This window comes from Mustelus asterias, chromosome 19, assembly GCF_964213995.1.
Source record: "Mustelus asterias chromosome 19, sMusAst1.hap1.1, whole genome shotgun sequence".
Taxonomy (NCBI): Eukaryota; Metazoa; Chordata; class Chondrichthyes; order Carcharhiniformes; family Triakidae; genus Mustelus; species Mustelus asterias.
The window spans coordinates 34,321,807-34,342,495 of record NC_135819.1 but is presented as its reverse complement, the minus strand read 5'-3'; the positions used below and the strand labels follow the sequence as shown (position 1 = coordinate 34,342,495).

Here is a 20,689-nt window from a genome sequence, read left to right as displayed (position 1 = left end):
AATAGCTCAGTTTACAACTTCGTTACCATGAAATTCAACATGGAAAAGGGGGATTAAAATCGGGCAAACTTTCTCTCGATACTGGCTCCAATAGCTGGAGAGTTGTAGGTCACAGCAGTTTTAATAATTTAATTTATTTATTAGTCATGAGTAGACTTATATTAACACTGCAATGAAATTACTGTGAAGTTACAGATCTACATTATTGTAACAAGTGAAAGTTTCTATGCAGTCTCTCGCATAATAATTCTTTTTTTTCTGTAGTGTCCACACGCATCTTTATTTTCCAACCTGTTCTCACCTTGTTTGCTTATGTGACTTGGGGAGGGGAGGTTGAAATGTCAATGCTGACACGCTGAGAACTTTGCCGTGCATATGGGGGTTTCGGGGGCTCTGTTAAAGTCGCTGGGTGTCCATCAATCCCTGCAGCTTCCTCTCCCCCTGCCTCCCTTTGTGAGTTCAACTCGCCCGCCTCCAAGACTGACATCTGCCCCCCTTCAGAACCAGCCCTGCCAGAGGGACTTGCCGGAGAACATTTAAAAGAGTGCAGAGACCTGAACAGAGAGCACACACACAAAACCACAGGCTGGCAGCAAGACCCACAAGTGGAAATTGAGGAGCAAACGATGAAGGTGAGTGAGTTTGTATTAACCCTCTGTAGTGTGTGGTCTGCTTGCTTCACTGTAATGATGGGTCGGGTTGATTTAAACATTCTTTACTTAGATAGACAGGATCTAAAGAAAATCTGATGATGTGTAGGTTAGAGGGATTAGTGGGTAAATATGTAGGGATATGGGGGTAGGGCCTGGGTGGGATTGTGGTCGGTGCAGACTCGATGGGCCGAATGGCCTCTTTCTGTACTGTAGGGTTTCTATGATTTCCCTATGATTTCTATGCCAATGACTTTCTCCAACATGGGAAGTTCGATCAGTTCTTGAGTGAAGAATAGTTTGAGCAAAAGAAAGGTGATTTATTTATTATCCTGATGGAACAGTGTGGGAAGTCATGTGGAAGTATTGGCGGACTGTTTCCTGAGTTTTATTTTCCCTTTCTTGTCCAGGGTCTGGGGGCTTTCGCAGCTCATCTATTCTTGCTATTCCTGATCTCTTCATTCTTCATGCAGTCCCGGAGCGCCCCACAGGTACACAGCCCATTGTTAAAGAGGCGTTCATTGATTTCAAACCGATCACCTTCTCATTCTATATTCCAGCCTCTCATTTTGTTTTTAAAGTCTTGTTGACAAAGTTTATGCTTCCTGTTTTTGTAGGATCGTTTCCAAAGACGGAACTGGACACCTCAGGCGATGTTATACTTAAAAGGCGCACGTAAGTAAACCCAACTGTTCAGTGCGGTCCAGCACACCAGCTTGTGATTTACTCGTCAATATTTATTTTAAGGAGGGTTTAAATGTTTCACATTTGTTCTACGAGCAACGCGATAATCTAAAGAGATGATTTTTTGAAGGATGATTTAGGCAATTAAGCGATTGCATAGTTCTTAATAACTGCCCCGTATTGTATAATGCGGCACATTAAACATGGGGGTTTAAGAATTGATATTTTATTGAGTCCTGCGGTGAGGTAACCTGATGAATTGGGATGGGCGGTTTATTGACTTTAATCTGCACACACGCTCATTTACAATAAATCCTTACTAACTTCCGATAATCAATTAATTTAGGCCACTTTCTGGGCATTTGGACAACACAAGTTGGGTGCCGCGTTCTGTCTTCCTGACTACACTTGGATATTGACTATGAAGTTGTTTGGGAGGAAAGGCGCTACATAAATTCAAGCGTCATAGAGTACAGACCTTCGGCCCATCGAATCTGCACTAATCCGACTTTCCAGCACTTAGTCCATAGCCATGGACTATTGCCCATAGGACTATGGCTCTGGACATGGCCATATCATAGTCATAGCTTAATCCATAGCCACTAAGTCCATGGTTAGGTGCATTGACCATGCTAAATTCTCGCTCAGTGAACCCGAAGAGGCACCAGAGTGTGGCGACTAGGGGATTTTCACAGCAACTTCATTGCAGTGTTAATGTAAGCCTACTTGTGACACTAATAAATAAATTTTACTTTTAGAGCCTTGAATGTTACAACATTTTAAGTGCTCATCCAGGTACATTTTAAAAGGTTGTGAGATTTCCTGCCTGTGTCATCTTCCCAGGCAGCGCATTCCAGACTCCTACCATCCTCCGAGTGTAAACCTTTTCCTTCAATCCCCTCTAAATCTCCAGACCCTCACCTTAAAATGATTATTGACCCTTCAGTTGAGGGGAACAGCTCCTTCCTATCCATCCTGTCCATACCCTTCACAATTTTGTACACCTCAGTTTCCCAAGATTCGAGTCACGCTTATCTTCATAGAATGGCGGGGGGGGGGGGGGGGCGGTGGGGGGGGCAGTGTCAAGTCATAGGGAGAGGCACGTCTTCACATTTCCCTGTAGGAAATATCAAGTCAATATTCCTAAACTTGTGGGCAATAGAATCTTTCACAAATTTTAATTTTAAAGTTTATTTATTAGTATCACAAGTAGGCTTACACTAACACTGCAATGAAGTTACTGTGAAAATCCCCAATCACAGAACCACCGGTGAAAGAGCACTTTTTATTTTTGCTGCCAATATCCCAGCCCAGGTCACACATGTCAACCTGCCAGGGAATTAGAAAATAGATTCGCATTTCAAAGACTTGACTTCAATTATTATTCCAGAGGGACGTCGGTTCATTGCGGAGAATGAAAATGATGGAGACCTCTTTGAAAAAATAGATATTGGTAAGAGAATTGGATTTAGTCCACTTTGGCATTGCAGTGGCACGGCCCCTTGTTATCCTTTCAGTCCTGCAGATCCATTTGCAATTGCATAATCATTCTTGTCTTTCACCAGAGACTAGAAGCCAAAACACCAACCCATTAACCCTATCAGAAGCAACGGCTGTGCTGCTGGCTTCCATCAGACAGGCACAACAAGAAGGTGAATGGGGTTTTTTTTGTAAATGGTCTACAAGTTCCTTTGTATACTGGGTGTTATGTCCAATTACAAAACTGTTAGATATATGAACATAACACAAAAGGGGTGAGGGAAACCCCTTTTTTGATAAAGTTATGGTGGACAAAAACACTGGTAAGAATAGTTACAGATTAACTTTGTCCAAAATGATAACTGCTTCCTTGGAGGTCTAATTTATTGCCAGCTTGCCTCCACCCCTAGAAAGTCAATCAGAGTGCTGTTATTTTTTCGTATAGTTACTTGCAGTAGGAAAATGCAGCAATACAAGGATATTCATTGAGTTATGTCATCTGCTGTACTTTAACCATTAGGGAGGTTAATTCCTGGAGAGTTCCCTATCGGAGCAAAACCTGATTCTGTTTAACCACAATCCAGTCATCACTTCTCGGTCTTTTGGCTACGATTAAACGTCAGATCAAGCCCCCAAGATGAGGTGCAATGTCTCACCTTGTCAGCTTGGATCTTTGTTTGCCTCTCTTGTGGGGACCCTGAATTAGATTCAATTGGATTTTGAATTTGGTTTTTGGAGCACGCAAGGAATGGATTCGGGTTTGTCTGGTCCACTCTGAGCATTGGCTTTGTAATTTTAAGGGTGGAGTAAAAATTTTAAAAAACACAGTCCGGTTCGTCACCTTGTCCCTATGAGAGCTAGAAATTCTAAATTAAGTCATCAAATCTGATTCTGAAATAATTCCAGTATTTTGCTGTTTCTAAACGGGATTTATTTGGAGACGCACTACAATGATCAGCCAGATAGGATCAAGTTCCACGTCAATGTTTGTAGCAGGGATTCTAGATTCTAATGATCACCTAATGATGCGTTATGATTTAAAATTATTCCTGAACTTGGGTATGCTATTTTGTTAATTAGTTTCCTGTTGAAATAGGACTGTATCTCAGCAAATGAACCAGTCTGGACCAGGTGAAACTATGGGGTAAACTCATCAATCCCACACTCTCAGATGGTTCTGGAGAATTGCACTGCAGACCGGCAGCCCCAAGTCTATCCAGCATTCCCTACAAGTCAAGGTCCGTGTTTCAAGCTGATGGATATTGAAGCATTTGGACAATTTCCCCAACGTACACTTTCGACAGAGAGAGACGATGATTCACACTGAGATTTTGTTCCGCCGCTGCCAATAGTCCTCTAGTATCACACCCCCAAAAATCAGATACTGTGAGCATAGTAGCCGAGTGTTTTCAGAGTCTTTGGCAAAGGCAAAGATCACTGCAAAGATCATCCTTGAGTCCAGAGATATGCAGGTTATGTTGATTGGCTATGCTAAAATTGCCCCTTAGTGCTGGGGGATTAGGAGGGTAAATATATGGGGTTAGGGGGATAGGACCTGGGTGGGATTGTTGTTGGTGCTGGCTCAATGGGTCAAATGGCCTCCTTCTATACTGTAGATTCTATGATTCTAGAGCTTAATACTGGCCTCTAAATACACACACACACACACCCTCACCAGGGTACATTTTTGATAATATTTCCCCACACCCGCCATAGTGAATTAAAAAAGTCTCTTGTTAAAGACTTTGATGGGGGGGGGGGGGGGGGGGGGCGCGGAATATTAGCAAATGTGTACCAGTGATTGTATTGTTTTTAACTTTAGTGCTCCTGTCGTGCTGTTTCGATGGCCAGTTATGCAGTTTTGGTGTCTATATTTAAGAAAGGATATACTTACATTGGAGGTGGTACAGCAAAGGTTCATTAAGTTTGTTCTTGGGATGATCCCTACGTAGAGGGGCTGGGCAAATTTGGGGCCATATTCCCTGGAATTTAGAAGAATGAGAGGCGATCTCATTTAAGTGGACAAGATTCTGAAAGAGCTTGATAAGTTAGACGCTAATAATTTTTTTTCACTGGTCAGGGAATTTAAAGCACTGTCTCAGGGCTGTTCATTTAGGATTGAGATGACTTCACTCAGGAGGTAGTGAATCTTTGGAATGCTCTACCCCAAAGGACTGTGGATGCTCCACAGTTAAATGTATTTAAGGCTGGGAAAGACAGATCTTTGGTCTCTCAGGAAATCAAGAGATATGGGAAGTGGGCAGGAGAATGGAACTGAAGCCCAGTGTCCGCCATGATCACATTGTGTGGTGGAGTCGGCTTGATGGATATACAATCTATTTCTGCTCCTATCTCTTGTGTTCTTATGGTAACAAACTCATCACAAACCTGGAATTGAACCTGATTAAACCTGGAATTAACAGCAAAAGCCATAGGATACAGGGTAATGTGGCAAATTGGATCCAAAGTTGGGTTAGTAACAGGAAACAAATGATGATGGTCGATAGGTGCCCTTCGCAAATGGAAAGCCATTTCAAGTGGTGTTCCAGAGGGCTCAGTTTTGGGACCTCGCTTGTTTGTTTAATATATTAGCGATTTGGACTTGAGCATGGGAGACACACTTGGGAAATTTGCAGATAACACAAAAATTGGCCATGTTGTGTCGATAGTGTAGAGGAAAGCTATAAGCTCCAAAATGATATAGATGGGTTGGTGGAGTGGGCAGGAAAGTGGCAGATGGAGTTCAACTTTGATAAGTGTGAGGTAATGCACTCAGGGATGTCAAACAGTAAAAGACTAAAAGACAGTATACAATAAATGGGAATATACTGAGAGAGGTCGATGAAGTGAGATCTTGGCGTGTAAGTGGACAGGTCCCGAAAGGTAGCAGTACAGATAGATAAGGTTGTAAAGAAGACATATGGAACGCTCTCCTTCACTGGCAGAAGTATAGAATACAAACGTAGGGATATACTGATGGAACTGGAGAATTGTGTGCAATTCTCATCCCAACATTACAGGAAGGATGTAATTGGTCTGGAGAGGGTGCAGAGAGATTTACTAGAAGGTTGCCAAGGCTGGAGAGTTGTAACTATGAGGAGAGATTGGAGAGGTTAGGGTTTTTTCCCCTTGAAACAGAGAAGGCTGAGGGGGTGACATGATTGAAGTATACAAAATTGTGAGGGGTAGAGATGGAGGGGACAGGAGGAACCTGTATCTCTTGGAAGAGAGTTCAAAAAACAGTGGTCATAGATTCAAACTAAGTGGCAGGCAGAAGGATTAGAGGGGACATGAGGAAAAATATTTTGACACGGAGGGTGGTGGGTATCTGAAATTCGCTGCCTGAGTTGGTGGTGGAGGCAGAGACTCTAAACTCATTTAAAAAGTACCTGCATCTGCACCTTAAGTGCTGTAAGAGACCGGACTATGGACCGTGTTCAGGAAGGTGGGATTAGAAAGGGCACCTGGGTATCTTTGGGTCAGCGTGGACAAGGCTGAATGGTCCCTTTCTGTGCTGTATCATTTCTATGGTTCTAAACTTGGCATCTTCCTGGTCAGTAAGCCGGACATCACACCAGTCAGTGCATTCCTCATTGAGGCATTGGGAGAAACACTCTAGATTGAAAAGATCCCATAGTACTATCTGAGGAATAACGGAGGGAGTGAAGCTCTGGTAAAATCACTAAACTAGCTCAGTAGATTAACTGCTTATTGATCTCATTTGATGTTTTGTGTGACCTTGCCACTTGCTAATTGGCTGCTGCACTTTCCTACAAAATAGTGATTGAAGTTCAAAAGCAATTCATTGTTCGTGGATTGGGTTGGGTCAGACCAGGAACCTGAGAGGCGCTACATAAATTCAAGTTCATTCCTAGTCATTCTTCACACAGACAATTTGAAGATTATCTGGCCTTCAGGTAGAGTGTTGAATAGCACAGATCCACTAGTGCCACCCCCAAAAATCAGGCCATGTGAGCTTACTACCTGAGTGTTTGCAGAGTCTTTTAACAATGGCAAAGATCACTGCTGAGCCTATTTCTGGCCTCTAAACCACACACACGCACACGCACACACACACACACAAACACACATGCACACACACGAGATGCAGTTACATCCTTTAATTTAATTTTATTTATTAGTGCCACAAATAGGCTTACCTTAACATTGAAATGAAGTTACTGCAAAAAGCCCCTTTAGCATGGCTGATGCACCTAACCAGCACGTCTTTTGGACTTTGGGAGGAAACCGGAGCACCCGGAGGAAACTCATGCAGACACGGGAAGAATGTGCAGACTCTGCACAGTGACCCAAGCCAGGGATTAAACCCGGGACCTTGGTGCTGTGAGGCAGCAGTGCTAACCACTGTGCCACCGTGCCCATACTATTAATTACTTTCTTTAGCATCTGTTACTTAATAAACTAGAAGAGACAGGGATGGTGCTGATGGAGTGAAGGATTGCAAATCTTACTTTTTCAAAAATAAAATGAATAAGCTTGGCAATCCCAAGTCAACCAGTTTAACATCAGTGATGTGAGTCATTCTAAGAAACAATAATCTGTGAAAAAATTAACAGCCATATAGAAGAAGCACCAGGATGGATTTTTTACATACAAATCATGTTAGACCAACTTGATGTTAGTTTCTTGTCAAGGTAATAGAGAGGTGGCTGAGGGCAGTGGAGTTGCTATTATGTAAAGACATTTGATAAGGTAGCACATCTTAGGCTTGTTAGCAAAGTTGAAGCCCATGGGATAGAGCAGCTTGGATACAAAATTGGCCAAGGGATAAAATAGAAACCAGAGTTCTGGTGAATGGTTGTTTTTTTATACTCAAAGGACATGGTACATTGGAGTCTCCCATGATTCAGTACTGGGACCACTGTTTGTGTATAAATTAATGATTTTGAATCATTGGCCCACCTGCCATGGGAAGCGGAGTGGGCGAGGGATGGACAATGGAAAGGTCCATTGACCTTGAGGGGAATTTTACGCTTTTGAGACAGACAAAGCCGTAAATCCCACCCATAGGGTACAGGGCACAATTACAAACCAGCTGCATTTGCTGCCAGTGTAACTATAGGGGGCGCATTCCATAGAATCCTTACAGTGCAGAAGGAGGCTATTGGGTCTATCAAGTCTGCACCGATTCTCCGAAAGAGCATCTTACTAAGGCTCTTGGGCAATTAGGGATGGACAATAAATGCTGGCCAGCCAGCGACACTCATGTCCCATGAATCAATGAAGAAAAAATGGAATTGAATAAATATTCAAAGGAGGAAAAGTAATGTTGGGATATAGAGAAAGAGCCAGTGAATGGACTAACTGATTTTCTCTTTTTCAGTGTGATTCTATGCTCTAATATGTGGTCGTCCCCATTCCCAATTTATCTTACTTCATATGAGCTCTCTCGCAAACTTGTTTGTTATATTTTTACTAAACTTTCTTGTAATCACAGCAGTTGTTTTACACAGGATCAATTTTTAAAAATCTATTTCATTTTCTTTTAACAATTAAAAGTCTTCAAGGTTTTGGAGATGGTGATAAAAGGTTATTTGGCCAAAACAAGATCAACTAATTAAGTAACAAGTTTTTTTTAATTGATTCATGGGATATGGGTATCACTGGCTGGCCAGCATTTACTGCCCACCCCTAGTTGCTCTGGGAAGGCAGTTGAGAGTCAACCACATTGCTATGGCTCTGGAGTCACATGTAGGCCAGACCAGGTAAGGATGGCAGATTTCCTTCCCTGAAGGGCATTAGTGAACCAGATGGGTTTTTCCGACAATCGACAATGGTTTCATGGTCATCAGTAGATTCTTAATTCCTGGTATTTTTAAAATTGAATTCAAATTTCACCATCTACCATGGTGGGATTCGAAACTGGGTCGCCAGAACATTAGCCGAGTTTCTGGATTGATAGTCCAGCAATAATACCACTAGGCCATCACCTCCTCCTCTCCTGGTTGGCAGAGGGAAGAAATGTGAGGCTGGGCAGCCAAGTGATAAATAACAAGATCATGGGGTGGTGATTAGGGGGTGTAGTTGGAGGCATGAGCCCTTCAGATAAATATTAAATTAGAATTGTCACCCCTACTTTGCCTATACTAACTGAATTCAACACTGATACATATGAATTGTTACTTATACCTACTTTTTTAAAATTACAGATGAGAATGAGGAAAGTGCACAGCCGTATTTTTGGCAAGAAAACCCGAATTGGAGAAAATTACTCTTCTAAACTTTTGACAGACTTCTGCAAACCTGGATTCCCCCATTCACCCACTAGATTCTATCTATGTGCAATGTGACTCTGTAGCAAGTGGTTACACCGAAGTATGTTTGTAAGTTATCGATTATATTGTACATGGGAAGGCAATATATCCTTTTCATAACCGGTTTGAAATGTAGAATTGTTTAATGAATTAAAAATCTTTTAGCTTCTTGAATGCTAACTATTGCTGTCGAGTGGTAGGACTTTCAAAATGACATTTTCAGTTCAATTTTACTCAAACTTAAATCTTGTATCTAGACTCAAAACAGGGAAAGAATGGTTGTGTTCTTCCTCAGATGCTCAGCATTTTTGATACGGTTTCAAATTACACAGATCTTTTGGTCAAAATATGGAGTATGGTTCTATAGATTAAAGAAAATGTGACAACATACACACAGACTGCCATTTTGATAGAGCAACTAAAATATGTGCGAGGCTAGGGGTGGCACGGTGGTACACTGGTTAACACTACTGCCTCACACCCAGGGACGTGGGTTCGATTCCGGCTTTGAGTGTCTGTCTGTATGGAGTTTGCACGTTCTCCCCCGTATATGTGTGGATTTCCTCCCACACTCCAAAGACGTGTAGGTTAGATGGATTGGCCATGGTAAGTTCGGGGGTTAGGTGGATTGGCCATGGTAAGTTCGGGAGTTAGATGGATTGGCCATGGTAAGTTCGGGGGGGGTTACAGATTGGGTAAAATACGCTGTCAGGGAGAGTCCGTATAGACTTGATGGGCCGAATGACCTCTTCCGCACTATAGGGATCCTTTGATAGCTTGTAGCATTGTCTATTTTTTGGCTCGTTTCCTTGCTGACAAACTAACTTTACAACTCTCTTTGCCATGTAATGTGCGTTCTTAGGCCAAAACTGCACCTTTACATCACCACTTTCATGAACTCAGGACAACGCCTGTGAATTAGGAACAGAAATGTGGCCATTCAGCCCCTCAATCTGCTCTGCCATTCTAAAAGATCTTGGCTGATCTGATTTTGGCCTCACCTCCACATTCCCACATACCTTCTTTTGTCAATGTCTTTCTGCATTATTTGAAGCGCAGTCACTTCTGTGACACAGGAAATGGGACTCTCAATTTGTGCACAGCGACAGAGAGAAATGACAAAACGTTCTGTTTTTGTTCTTGGTTGAGAGAGGAGTATTATCAGGAATGTAGATAGCCTTTTAAGTGTTGGTGGGCCAACTTCTCTCTCCTTTGAACTAGCCATTGTACGTTGACCCTGAAGGACAGATATGGGGCCCTCAGTTCTGCATTGGATTTTTAGACTCTGTGCCCATACCTTTCAAGTGGAACGTGAACATACAATCTAGGGGGACAATCTAGAGTGACAAGTGTGTTACCTACTGATAAATTATCAAATACGATAAACAACAGACATGGCTGTGAAATGTGATTAACATTGACATTTTTCATAATAAATGCCACAGCTTCAATAGTTCATGACACTTATTGCACTATTGTCAGTTACACCTAATGTATAATCTTGTAATATAAATTAGTTATCCAGTTCAAAACTTAATAGTTTGTGCCTGAACATAGTTTTTTATAATAGATAAACCAAATGGTTTCTGGACCTATGTTTAGTAACAGCAATATTGATCTTAATTGATCAGTATTAAAGTTACTAATATTGGATTCTGTTAATGTTAAGGGCCAATTGGAAATGGTAATACATCTGCAACAGCATTGGGTTAAGGTACAAGGCCCCGATTCAGGCCTGTGACACAACTAATACAAATGCTTTACAGGATGCTGGAATTCCAAAACATTCATTTGCTGTCAGTGAACTTTCCAAGTCAATATTGTGGGAATCAATTAACTTTAATTGAAAAAACAAATAAGGGTACTTTAGTATAACTAGTGCTGTGTTACAGTTCACTCAGGGAGTGGGATTCTCCAGTCTTGTCCATACCCGTCCCGCTGCAAGCGAGAACGGAGAATTTGGTGCTCCAGTCAAAACTCCATTCACTGCAGCGGCACAGGAGGATCCCAGCCGCAGACGAGGTTGTAGGTTTTCAGTGAGGGAGTTCAAGTTGTTGCACTAATGCAGAGGGTGGTGTGTATATGGAATGAGCTGCCAGAGAAAGTGGTTGAGGCAGGTGCAATAGCAACATTTAAAAAGCATTTGGATAAGTATGTGGATGGGAAAGGATTAGTGGGATCTGGACCAAAGGCGGGCAAGTGGGACTAGCTAGGAGGGCACCATGGACCGGTTGGGCTGAAGGGCCTGTTTCCATGCTGCATGGCTCTATGATTAACATACACTTTTTACATGCACATTGTAGTCTGGGGCTACAGATACTGATAGTAGAGACTCTACCATTGCTTCCATCGCATGGCTAAGCAGGAATCTCTCTTGTTTTTACCACCTGCCATTGGCGTGTTTAAGGAGGATTTTGCAGGTTTATATTCAACCTGTTTGACCTTCCTTGGCCATTAAGTCCTGGGGTGAGACTCAGCGCTTCTGGTTCAGAGACAGGAACGCTACACATGGCACCGCAAGACCTCTACTCTTTGCTGTGTTCAGGTGGACTTGAATAAAAACAATGCAATGGAACTACTGCATTGGGTATATTAAATGATGCATGCAAATTAAATTGACAGCCAGTCAGCGTGGACGCTTCTATGCCTGAAACCTGATTACAGTATTAATTGATCCATTTTGCGTAAATATAGCACAGTGGCCATTAAAAGCAGTCTGTGTGCACCATCTGTATGTTAATCTGATTCCTACTAAATCACCTTTGGATCTTCATAGTCAAACTCCTAGAAATGGAAAACGGTACCACTGATTACATGGCTCATTGAGATTCTGATCTTTATTTGCGCTGTCCAGATAGGTACATTTGGAATAGGCAACTGTGGCTTTTGAGTACCGTTGGAGCCAAGGATAAGGATTGTGTTCAAGACATCTGCCCCGCTAACTCATAACTGAACACATTTCGCCTTCTACCTTTCACTAACTGCCGGGCTGATTTCACAAATCATCTTGATTCTATATAAACCCATGTTGCAAGTTCAGGAAACCATTTCCTTGCCAAGTACATTTTAGAACAATAAAACCCAAGAGATGTCTTTCTGTTCAATGCTGACACAGAGGATAGAAGCAAGGCTTTTCAGGACCATTGATTTTTAGGTGAAGGCAGGAAAGAGAAAGCTTCCTCACTCTTTCACAGTTCTGCGCACATAAATTAATCCAACCACTGAGCTATTTAACTTTCCAGCTGGTCCTTGGAACTTAATTTACTTTAAACATGGTCACACGGTGACTGACTATCTGAAATGTTAGGGCACTTTCCCGTGTTTTCACCATTTGTTCTGCGTCCCTAAAGTCTCCACAGTGAGTTTGAACGATTTGAGCATGGCAGCGAGTGACTGAGTCGGCCAGCAGAGATGATGTTGTGACTCAACAAGATAAATTGTCAGTTTTAGCTGATTTTAGCACCCACCCCTCCCTTCGCTATTGTGATCTCAAGGCCCCACTCAAAGAACAAAGAACAGTACAGCACAGGAAACAGGCCCTTCGGCCCTCCAAGCCTGTGCCACTCCTTGGTCCAACTAGACCAATCGTTTGTATCCCTCCATTCCCAGGCTGCTCACCACGTCACCTCATGTCGAAACCCTCCTGCTCTTACCTTTACCAAACCAATACCCCACCCACCCCCAAACCCTGTCACCCAGCACCACTCTCTCCTGCCCCACAGTCAAGGCGTCCCTTATTTTATTTCATAGTCACACTGGTCACATCAGAGGGAATCAGCATTACATGCTATTTTAAGAAAGATAATTTGTATTTAAACAATAATTCTAAAAACAAGGGATAACATTTAAATATATGTGATAGGGGACTCGGTCACCAGCTGGGGAGCCAGCGTCGCTTCTGTATGGGGAGGCTCATTAATCAGACACTGAACAGGACAGCAGCAGGCCTTTCCTGGGGTCAACGGTCTTCCCGGGGTCAAGGAGTTGAAGTCCTGCAAGCCATGAGCTGTCAGCCAATCAGAGGCCGCAACTCTTTGTCACTCAGCAGTGCCACCATGGAGGTGGTGGTTGCTGCTGGTAATGCACTCATCCAATGCCCAGGGTGGTTGAGGGACCCAGGGCATTGGTGAGTGCAGTGAATAATGGCAGGGGAAGAGGATTGGCAGCAAGGTCATGGAGGGTTCTCAGTGCCCCTTTCTGAGGCTGGATCAATCCCTCAATCAGTTCTCCAGTGCCACTGAATAAGAGACCCCCCCCTCTGGAAACCCACAAGCAGCCCCCAAAATGTTTGTCTTACCAGGTTCCCACATGCGAGCCACCTGCCCACCACTGAGAGAACACCAACAATGGCAGGATGAGGCCCTTAAGTAGGTATTAATTGGTGGCAGGAAGACCATCCATGAACCTTCTGGCCACTGATTTAATTGGGCGGACATGGGTGCCCAGTGGCCACCCTTCTGCCCAATTAAATGTCCCACCATCAAATGTTGCCCAATGTGTGGGACCTTGTAAAGAAGGTTGCATTTATGAATGAGCTGTTGAAGGATTTTTTTACAAAGCAGATGACTCAGTTGATGCATCATTCTTGCAATGAAAGGTCTACAAAGACACCACGTAGTACCTTCCAGAGACAGCGAAAGATCTTAAAATTGAATGCCATCTTACTTCAGACACTGAACACATCATTGAATTCCCTCTACTGTGCTATAGTGCAGCCGAATTACACTAGTGTAGTATTTTCTACATCCCTACATTACTTGGGCAGCACAGTGGTTAGCACTGCTGCCTCACAGCGCAAGGGACCCGGGTTCGATTCCGGCCTCGGTCACTGTGGAGTTTGCACATTCTCCCCTGTCTGTGTGGGTTTCCTCCGAGTGCTCTGGTTTCCTCCCATAATCCACAGATGTGTAGATTGACCATGCTAAAATTGACCCTAGTAGCAGGGGGATTAACAAGGTAAATGTGTGGGGTTACGGGAATAGGGCCTAGGTGGGATTGTGGTTGGTACAGACTCGATGGGCCAAATGGCCTCTGTCTGCACTGAAGGGATTCTATGATTCTATTTCATCTGTACCTTAAGAGAGTTGGTCAGTTTATGACAACCATCCGCAAATTAGATTTTTATTTCATTCAGTAATAACTATGTTGTGACTGATGGAGCCACATGAGTAACATCTTCATCCTATTGGTTCTGACTCCAGATGTTCGAGGGCAATGTGCTAACTCACCTCACCATCTCTTACCATGGTTGTTAATTTGAAGATTCTTGCTCCTCACCTCTTTGTTTGGCTACTTCTTGTGCTGTAACCATTCAGCCAGTCGTGATTGTGCCAGGTCTCTGAAAGTGTAACTCAGATAGTCCTCCTCCTCTGCGGTTTCCCCAGTTGCCATGCAATTGTAATTTCTTCAGATAATTACCCAATTCCCTTTCTGAAAACCAACATTGAATCTGCTTCCAACACAATTACATTTCGTTATTTTGTCAATCACTTTATTTTGTGTCCTCTGATTGGGAACGGTTTCTCTTTATATGGTTTCAAACACTTGTTTTAAATTTTCTCTCAAACTCCTCTTCATAGAATCCCTACAGTGTAGATGGAAGCCATTTGGCCCTTCAAGTTTGCACTGATCACAATACCATCCTTATCCCTATAACCCCATATAATTGCCCCGCTAGGCCCCTTGACCTACACATCTTTGGACTGTGGGAGAAAACCAGAGCACCTGGAGGAAACCCACGCAGACACGGGGAGAATGTGCAAACTCCACACAGTCACCCAAAGCTGGAATCAAACCCGGGTCCCTGGCACTGTGAGGCAGCAGGGCTAACCACTGTGGCACAGCTTCTCCAATCCATCCTCAGAACTGAAGATCTTCATCCCTGGAACCACTCTCAAATGTAACAACATGACTGATGGCCAAATGAATGGATGTTACTAGCAGGTGAGAATGGCTCCCATCTCCTCAGTTTGACTGCAATAGGTTTTTAAAATAAATAAATAATGTAATTTCCAGTTCTGAGAGAGCTTAACACTGTATGCTGTGCCCACAAAGCACATTATCAAACAGACTTTCTTAAGCTTTTAAAAAGGTGGAGAATTTTTGTACTTAACCTGGTCTCCATGAAATATATATTTTTAAAATGCACAGACTCTCTCACACACACAAATAGATTACAGACTGGACAGGCTAGAGTCCAGTAAAATTAAAAGAGTAAAAGGGGCTACTGAAGATTGGTGATGTAACTGGCTTCAGACTGAACTTGGTAGTCCTACTGCAGTGGATGATTTATCTGTTCTTCTGGAGACAGCAGGGTTGGAATGATGCAGCATCTGGATAGTGAAAATCAGCAGAGTTCAATATTTACAAGTTGGATGGAGAGCACAAGAACCACTCAGGGTTTTGAGTCTCAGTTGCCTGTTTAATTCTGCAGAAAAAAGTTGCTTAAGCACACAGCAGTTGGCTGGCTTGTCAGATGATGTTCTTTCCCAACTACCCTGTGACCCAAATATGGTCACAGCTTGTGTATCCCCCTTGTAAATTGAACAGATCATGGCTGGGAATTCCCCTCATCCGATTGTCCATGTTGAATATGCCTAATGGTTTGCCACCTCTCAGTTGGGTACCTGGGTGATTGTCTGGATGCTTTGCTAACGGGATGGAAGATGGGCCTCTTTCAGAATCTTTCAAGCTCAATATTCCTGGTGTGGATTTGTAGACAAGTTGTCTCAACTTCAATGGTTTTAGAATGTAAAATACAGTGATGTAAATATGCAGCCATCTTTGACTGATCCCAGATCATTGGAATGTAGCTGTAGTCTTTCTAAAAACAATAATTAGGGTTTCCAGCCATAAAGCATTGTTTCAGCAAACTATGTAGATGACTGGGCGGCACAGTGGCTAGCATTGCTGCCTCACTGTGCCAGGAACTAAAGTTCAATTCCAGCCTCGGGTCACTGTCTGTGTGGAGTTTGCACGTTCTCCCTGTGTTTGCGTGGATTTTCACCGGGTGCTCCGGTTTCCTCCCACACTCCAAAGAGGTGCAGGTTAGGTTCTTTCTTTCGAAGAGTCGGTGCAGATTTGATGGGCCGGATGGCCTCCTCCTGCACTGTAAGGATTCTATGATTCTCCAAATTAATTTAATACACTCGGCAAAAGAGAACAAATGATCATAAGATCTTGAGTTTGAAGGAAATGGCTAAAATGTGGAAATATGCCTCAATAAACGTACTAGAACAGAAATGACTTGTTGGACTGAAGTACTTTACTTGGGTCTTTTTAAGAAGTTTTAATCATTAAAGTTTATTATTTAGTTTCTGTGATTATACAAATATCCTGCAACTGTTTTACTACATTTTCTCAAACCAAGTGAAATATATTTCACAACTTCCAAGTGGAAATTCCCTAGTTAAAGAATGATTCTTAAGTTTTTTAAAAAAGTGCAAGGTTCTCATCTCCATGGGTCCTCAACTGCAACGCTATGAAGGAGCTCATTTCAAATGGACTTTCCTCCTTTGGTATTGGTGGTAGGAAGATGGATGAGCACTTTTTCCACCAGTGCCCACAAGAAAAGTCACAGGGATATAATATGTGGTGAGATCATAAGGGTGGATGGCCTTCGATGCACAGGGTAACAAATACACCTCCACAATAATTATTAACAATATTAGCAAAGAATAAAAGCAGTGGTCCACATCACAAGTACAAACTTACAATTTTGTCACAGTTTAGGAGGACCAGACATGTCAAAGTGTGCCATAGTAAGCCCCAAACCCAACAATAGACATTAGTTCAGGTGCTGCAGCTCCTATGTTGCACTGGGGACCAATGTCATTGTGTATACAATAACCAGGGAGCAACATGGATTTAACTCGCCGTTCTTGCATCTCGGTTTTCCATCAGCAGGGTACTTCAACAATAAATCTCCCAAACGGTACAGTTTAAGTCATCTCAGTTGTGGTACGCCCCATCTGACTGGTTCTTTCAGATAGGATTTGGACCAGAGAAAAATGGTGCTTTAATGTTTCTTCGGTCCTTTTCAGCCTCTTCATCCTCATTGTACCGCTCATCTTCGTCATCATCCTCCTCATCACTCTGATGTGGGCTTGAATGCAGGGACACAGAAGGGGAAGGGGGCACTGATGCTGGCCTGGGATACTCAAAACCCTCACTCTGGTGTGGAAAAAAATAGTTCATGACATTATTCATCTTAAAAGAAGTCTACATAACTTTGAATAATATACAAGAATGGACAGGTGGACTTACAAATGGCGGTACAATTGCGTCCATCTGGAATTTTTCTGGAAAGGCTTTGCTCAGGGCAAGATGGCGGGCATATATGTAGTACTGCATATCAGAAGAAACAAGCAAATAATCAACTAATGCAAAATGTACTAACATTATGGGCAGCACGGTGGCACAGTGGTTAGCACTGCTGCCTCAGTGCCAGGGACCCGGGTTCAATTCCTGGCTTGAGCCATTGTCTGTGTGGAGTTTGCACATTCTCCCCATGTCTGCGGGTGCTCCGGTTTCCTCCCACAGTTCAAAGATGAGCGGGTTAGGCGGATTGGCCATGCTAAATTGCCCCTTAATGTCAGGGGGACTAGCTAGGGTAAATGCATGTGGTTATGGGAATAGGGCCTGGGTGGGATTGTGGTCGGTGCAGACTCGATGGACCAAATGGCCTCCTTCTGCACTGTAGGATTCTATGATTATGAAACCTAATACTACACATACTTGTACATGTTGAGCTATCATGTATTATTATTACAATTATTTATTTAGTGTCACAAGTACGCTTACATTAACATCGCAAAGAAGTTACTGCGAAAATCCCCTAGTTGCCACACTCTGGTGCCTGTTCGGGTAGAAATCATAGAAACCCAACAGTGCAGAAGGAGGCCATTCGGCCCATCGAGTCTGCACCGACCACAATCCCACCCAGGCCCTACCCCCACACATTTACCCTCTAATCCCTCTAACCTACGCATCTCAGGACTCTAAAGGACAATTTTTAACCTGGCCAATCAACCTAACCCGCACATCTTTGCATCTTTGGTACACAGGGAAAATTTAGCATGGCCAATGCACCTAACCAGCACGTCTTTCTGACTGTGGGAGGAAACTGGAGCACCCGAAGGAAACCCATGCTGACATGGGGAGAATGTGCAGACTCCACACAGCCAGTGACCCAAGCTGGGACTTGAACCCGGGTCCCTGGCGCTGTGAGGCAGCAGTGCTAAGCACTGTGCCACCCCATGCAACATTTCTAGAACTGATGGGAATCAGATAATATTTTGAAACTGGCAAGGCGATAATGACTTGTCGTCGACATCAAAGCAGCATTTGATCATGTATGGCAAAGAGCCCAAACAAAACTGGAGTCAAATTGGGATCAGGGGGAAAACTCTCCGGAGTCATACCTGGCGTAAAGGAAGATGGTTGTGGTGGCTGGAGGTCAGTAATTCTCAGTTCCAGGACATCACTGCACGAGTTCTTCAGGGTAGTGTCCTTGCCCCAAACATCCTCAGTTGTTTCATCAATGATCTTCCTTCCGTCACAAAGTCAGCAGTGGGGATGTTTGTAGATGATTGCACAATGTTCGGCATCCTTGGCGACTCCTCAAATACTGAAGTGGTCCAAATGCAGCAAGACCTGGACAATATCCAGGCTTGGGCTGACAAGTGGCAAGCAACATTCTCATCACAACAATGCCAGGCAATAACCATCTCCACCAAGAGAGGGTCTAACCATTGTCCCTTAACATTCAATAGCGTTACCATTAGAAGGTTCCCGTTGGCCAGAAACTGCAGTGGACTAGCCATATAAAATACTATGGCTACAAGAGCAGGTCAGAGACTCGGAGTCCTGTAGTGAGTAACTCCACCTCTTGATTCTCCAAAGCCTGTCCATCATCCACAAGACACAAGTCTGAAATGTGAAGTGTGATGAAGTTGCCTGGATAAGTGCAGCTCCACAAACATTCGAGAAGCTGACACCATCCAGGACAAAGCAGCCTGCTTGACTATCACCACATCCACACCCTCCACCGTGGACGCACAGTAGCAGCCATGTGTACCATACACAAGATGAACAGCTGGAACTCACCATGGCTCCTTAAACAGCATCGTCCAAACCCACAACCACTACCAACTAGAAGATGAAGGGCAGCAGACATATGGGAACACCACCACCCCACGCCACCTCTTAGTCACTCATCTTCCAGACCTGGAAACATCTCGCCCTTTTTTCACTGTCACTGGATCAAAATCCTGGAACTCCATGGCAGTGTGTGTGTACCTACACCACATGGACTGCAATGGTTCAAGGTGGCAGCTTACCACCTCCTTCTCAAGGGAAATTAGGGATTGGCAATACCCACATCCCATGAAAGAATTCAAAAAAAATGTTGGACTTTTAGGCGATCAAATGAATTTAGTTTTGAAAACACATTTCAGAAGTTCTCCAAGATTAATGTTTCCCTTCTCATAATATCAGTTTCTTCATTCGGAAATTAGAACCATCAAACCAATCTCTACTCCCATTCTGCACATGGCAGGAGAGCATTTCATTCCCTTTCAAAAAGCCCCCTTCACCAATCTCAACAACATCACATCAACGTTGTACATAGTTGGATTCCAATCTAACTTCATAATATACCTTGGGGTTTCTGATCCGTACCCTAACACTTTTACTTACTCTGGACAGGTATCTCCAGTCTAGTAGCTCAGAAAGCCTTTCAGTTCGATTTCTCTGGATAATTCTCTGGCGACGTGACTGCTTGCAGAATCCAAACATGAACTGGGTCAACTGATTGCAGGAGTCATCTAGTGATCTGAATCTACGATCAACTATGTAAATCCCTGGACACAGTGAGAACACAAAAGTTAAAAGTAAGCACAAGCCAAATGTGGTGCGTCTTGTGGGGGGTGTGGCATTTCATTTACATAATTTACCATAGGCTGTTGGATCTGCCACATGTTCTTGCAGAAAACAACCAAATCCAGAGAGGTTGGTGGTCACACTGGGAATTCCCATCACTGTGCACTCAGCTGTAAAAACAAACATTGAACCATGAGGGTAATGTGTGCTGTTTAATACTACTCTATATAAAACTATCTTACAAGTGAAATGTATGCAAGGAAATACTTACAGGTATATGTGCTAAAGTACACTTCCCTTCTTTCTACACTTCTACCTGCTAGCTCCCAACCACATAACGTCCCCCCCCCCCATCACCTGCAAGTGAATCCAAGTCATTTTTTCCTGGAAAGTAACCACCAGGGAGAGTGGACAGATAGATATATTGTTACTTTCATTTGACTGAGTGCGGCATCGAGGAGCCCGAGGCAAAACTGGAGTCAATGGGAACTGGGGGAAAACTCTCCGCTGGTTGGAGTGATACCTAGCACAAGGGAAGATGGTTGTGCTGGTTGGAGGTCAATCATCCCAGTTTCAGAACATCACTACAGGGGTTCCTAGATAGTGTCTGAGGCCCAACCATCTTCAGCTGCTTCACCAATGACCTGCTTTCCATCATAAAGTCAGAAGTGGAAATCTTCACTGATGACTACACAATGTTCAGCCCTATTTGTGACTCCA

The 20,689-nt window shown here is 43.4% G+C and overlaps 2 protein-coding genes across 3 annotated transcripts in view; one reads left to right on the top strand and one right to left on the bottom strand.

The window, feature by feature from the left end:
* Nucleotides 1-1,064: 1,064 nt before the first annotated feature.
* spx (spexin hormone) lies at nucleotides 1,065-9,096 on the top strand. Its single transcript, XM_078234694.1, has 5 exons — nucleotides 1,065-1,141; nucleotides 1,268-1,325; nucleotides 2,725-2,787; nucleotides 2,900-2,986; nucleotides 8,984-9,096. The coding sequence occupies exons 1-5, from the start codon at nucleotides 1,118-1,120 to the stop codon at nucleotides 9,052-9,054; spliced, it is 303 nt and encodes a 100-aa protein (XP_078090820.1). The 5' UTR covers nucleotides 1,065-1,117; the 3' UTR covers nucleotides 9,055-9,096.
* Nucleotides 9,097-16,368: 7,272 nt separating this feature from the next.
* gys2 (glycogen synthase 2) overlaps nucleotides 16,369-20,689 on the bottom strand; it is a 67,656-nt gene continuing 63,335 nt past the window's right edge. For both annotated transcript variants that reach the window (XM_078235310.1, XM_078235311.1), the window contains exons 13-16: nucleotides 20,044-20,139; nucleotides 19,787-19,950; nucleotides 17,354-17,434; nucleotides 16,369-17,260 (exon numbers count right to left, since the gene is read on the bottom strand). In XM_078235310.1, coding sequence (XP_078091436.1) covers nucleotides 17,072-17,260; nucleotides 17,354-17,434; nucleotides 19,787-19,950; nucleotides 20,044-20,139 — 530 coding nt within the window. In that variant the 3' untranslated portion in view covers nucleotides 16,369-17,071. The remainder of the gene's footprint in view (nucleotides 17,261-17,353; nucleotides 17,435-19,786; nucleotides 19,951-20,043; nucleotides 20,140-20,689) is intronic.

What these genes read in the sequence shown, in the direction of transcription:
- spx (XM_078234694.1), top strand. Translation starts at nt 1,118, where the DNA reads ATGCAGTCCCGGAGCGCCCCACAG. An exon ending in GTTATACTTAAAAGGCGCAC is followed by an intron (nt 1,326 to 2,724) that starts GTAAGTAAACCC and finishes TTATTATTCCAG; the next exon opens with AGGGACGTCGGTTCATTGCG. An exon ending in CAGACAGGCACAACAAGAAG is followed by an intron (nt 2,987 to 8,983) that starts GTGAATGGGGTT and finishes TTAAAATTACAG; the next exon opens with ATGAGAATGAGGAAAGTGCA.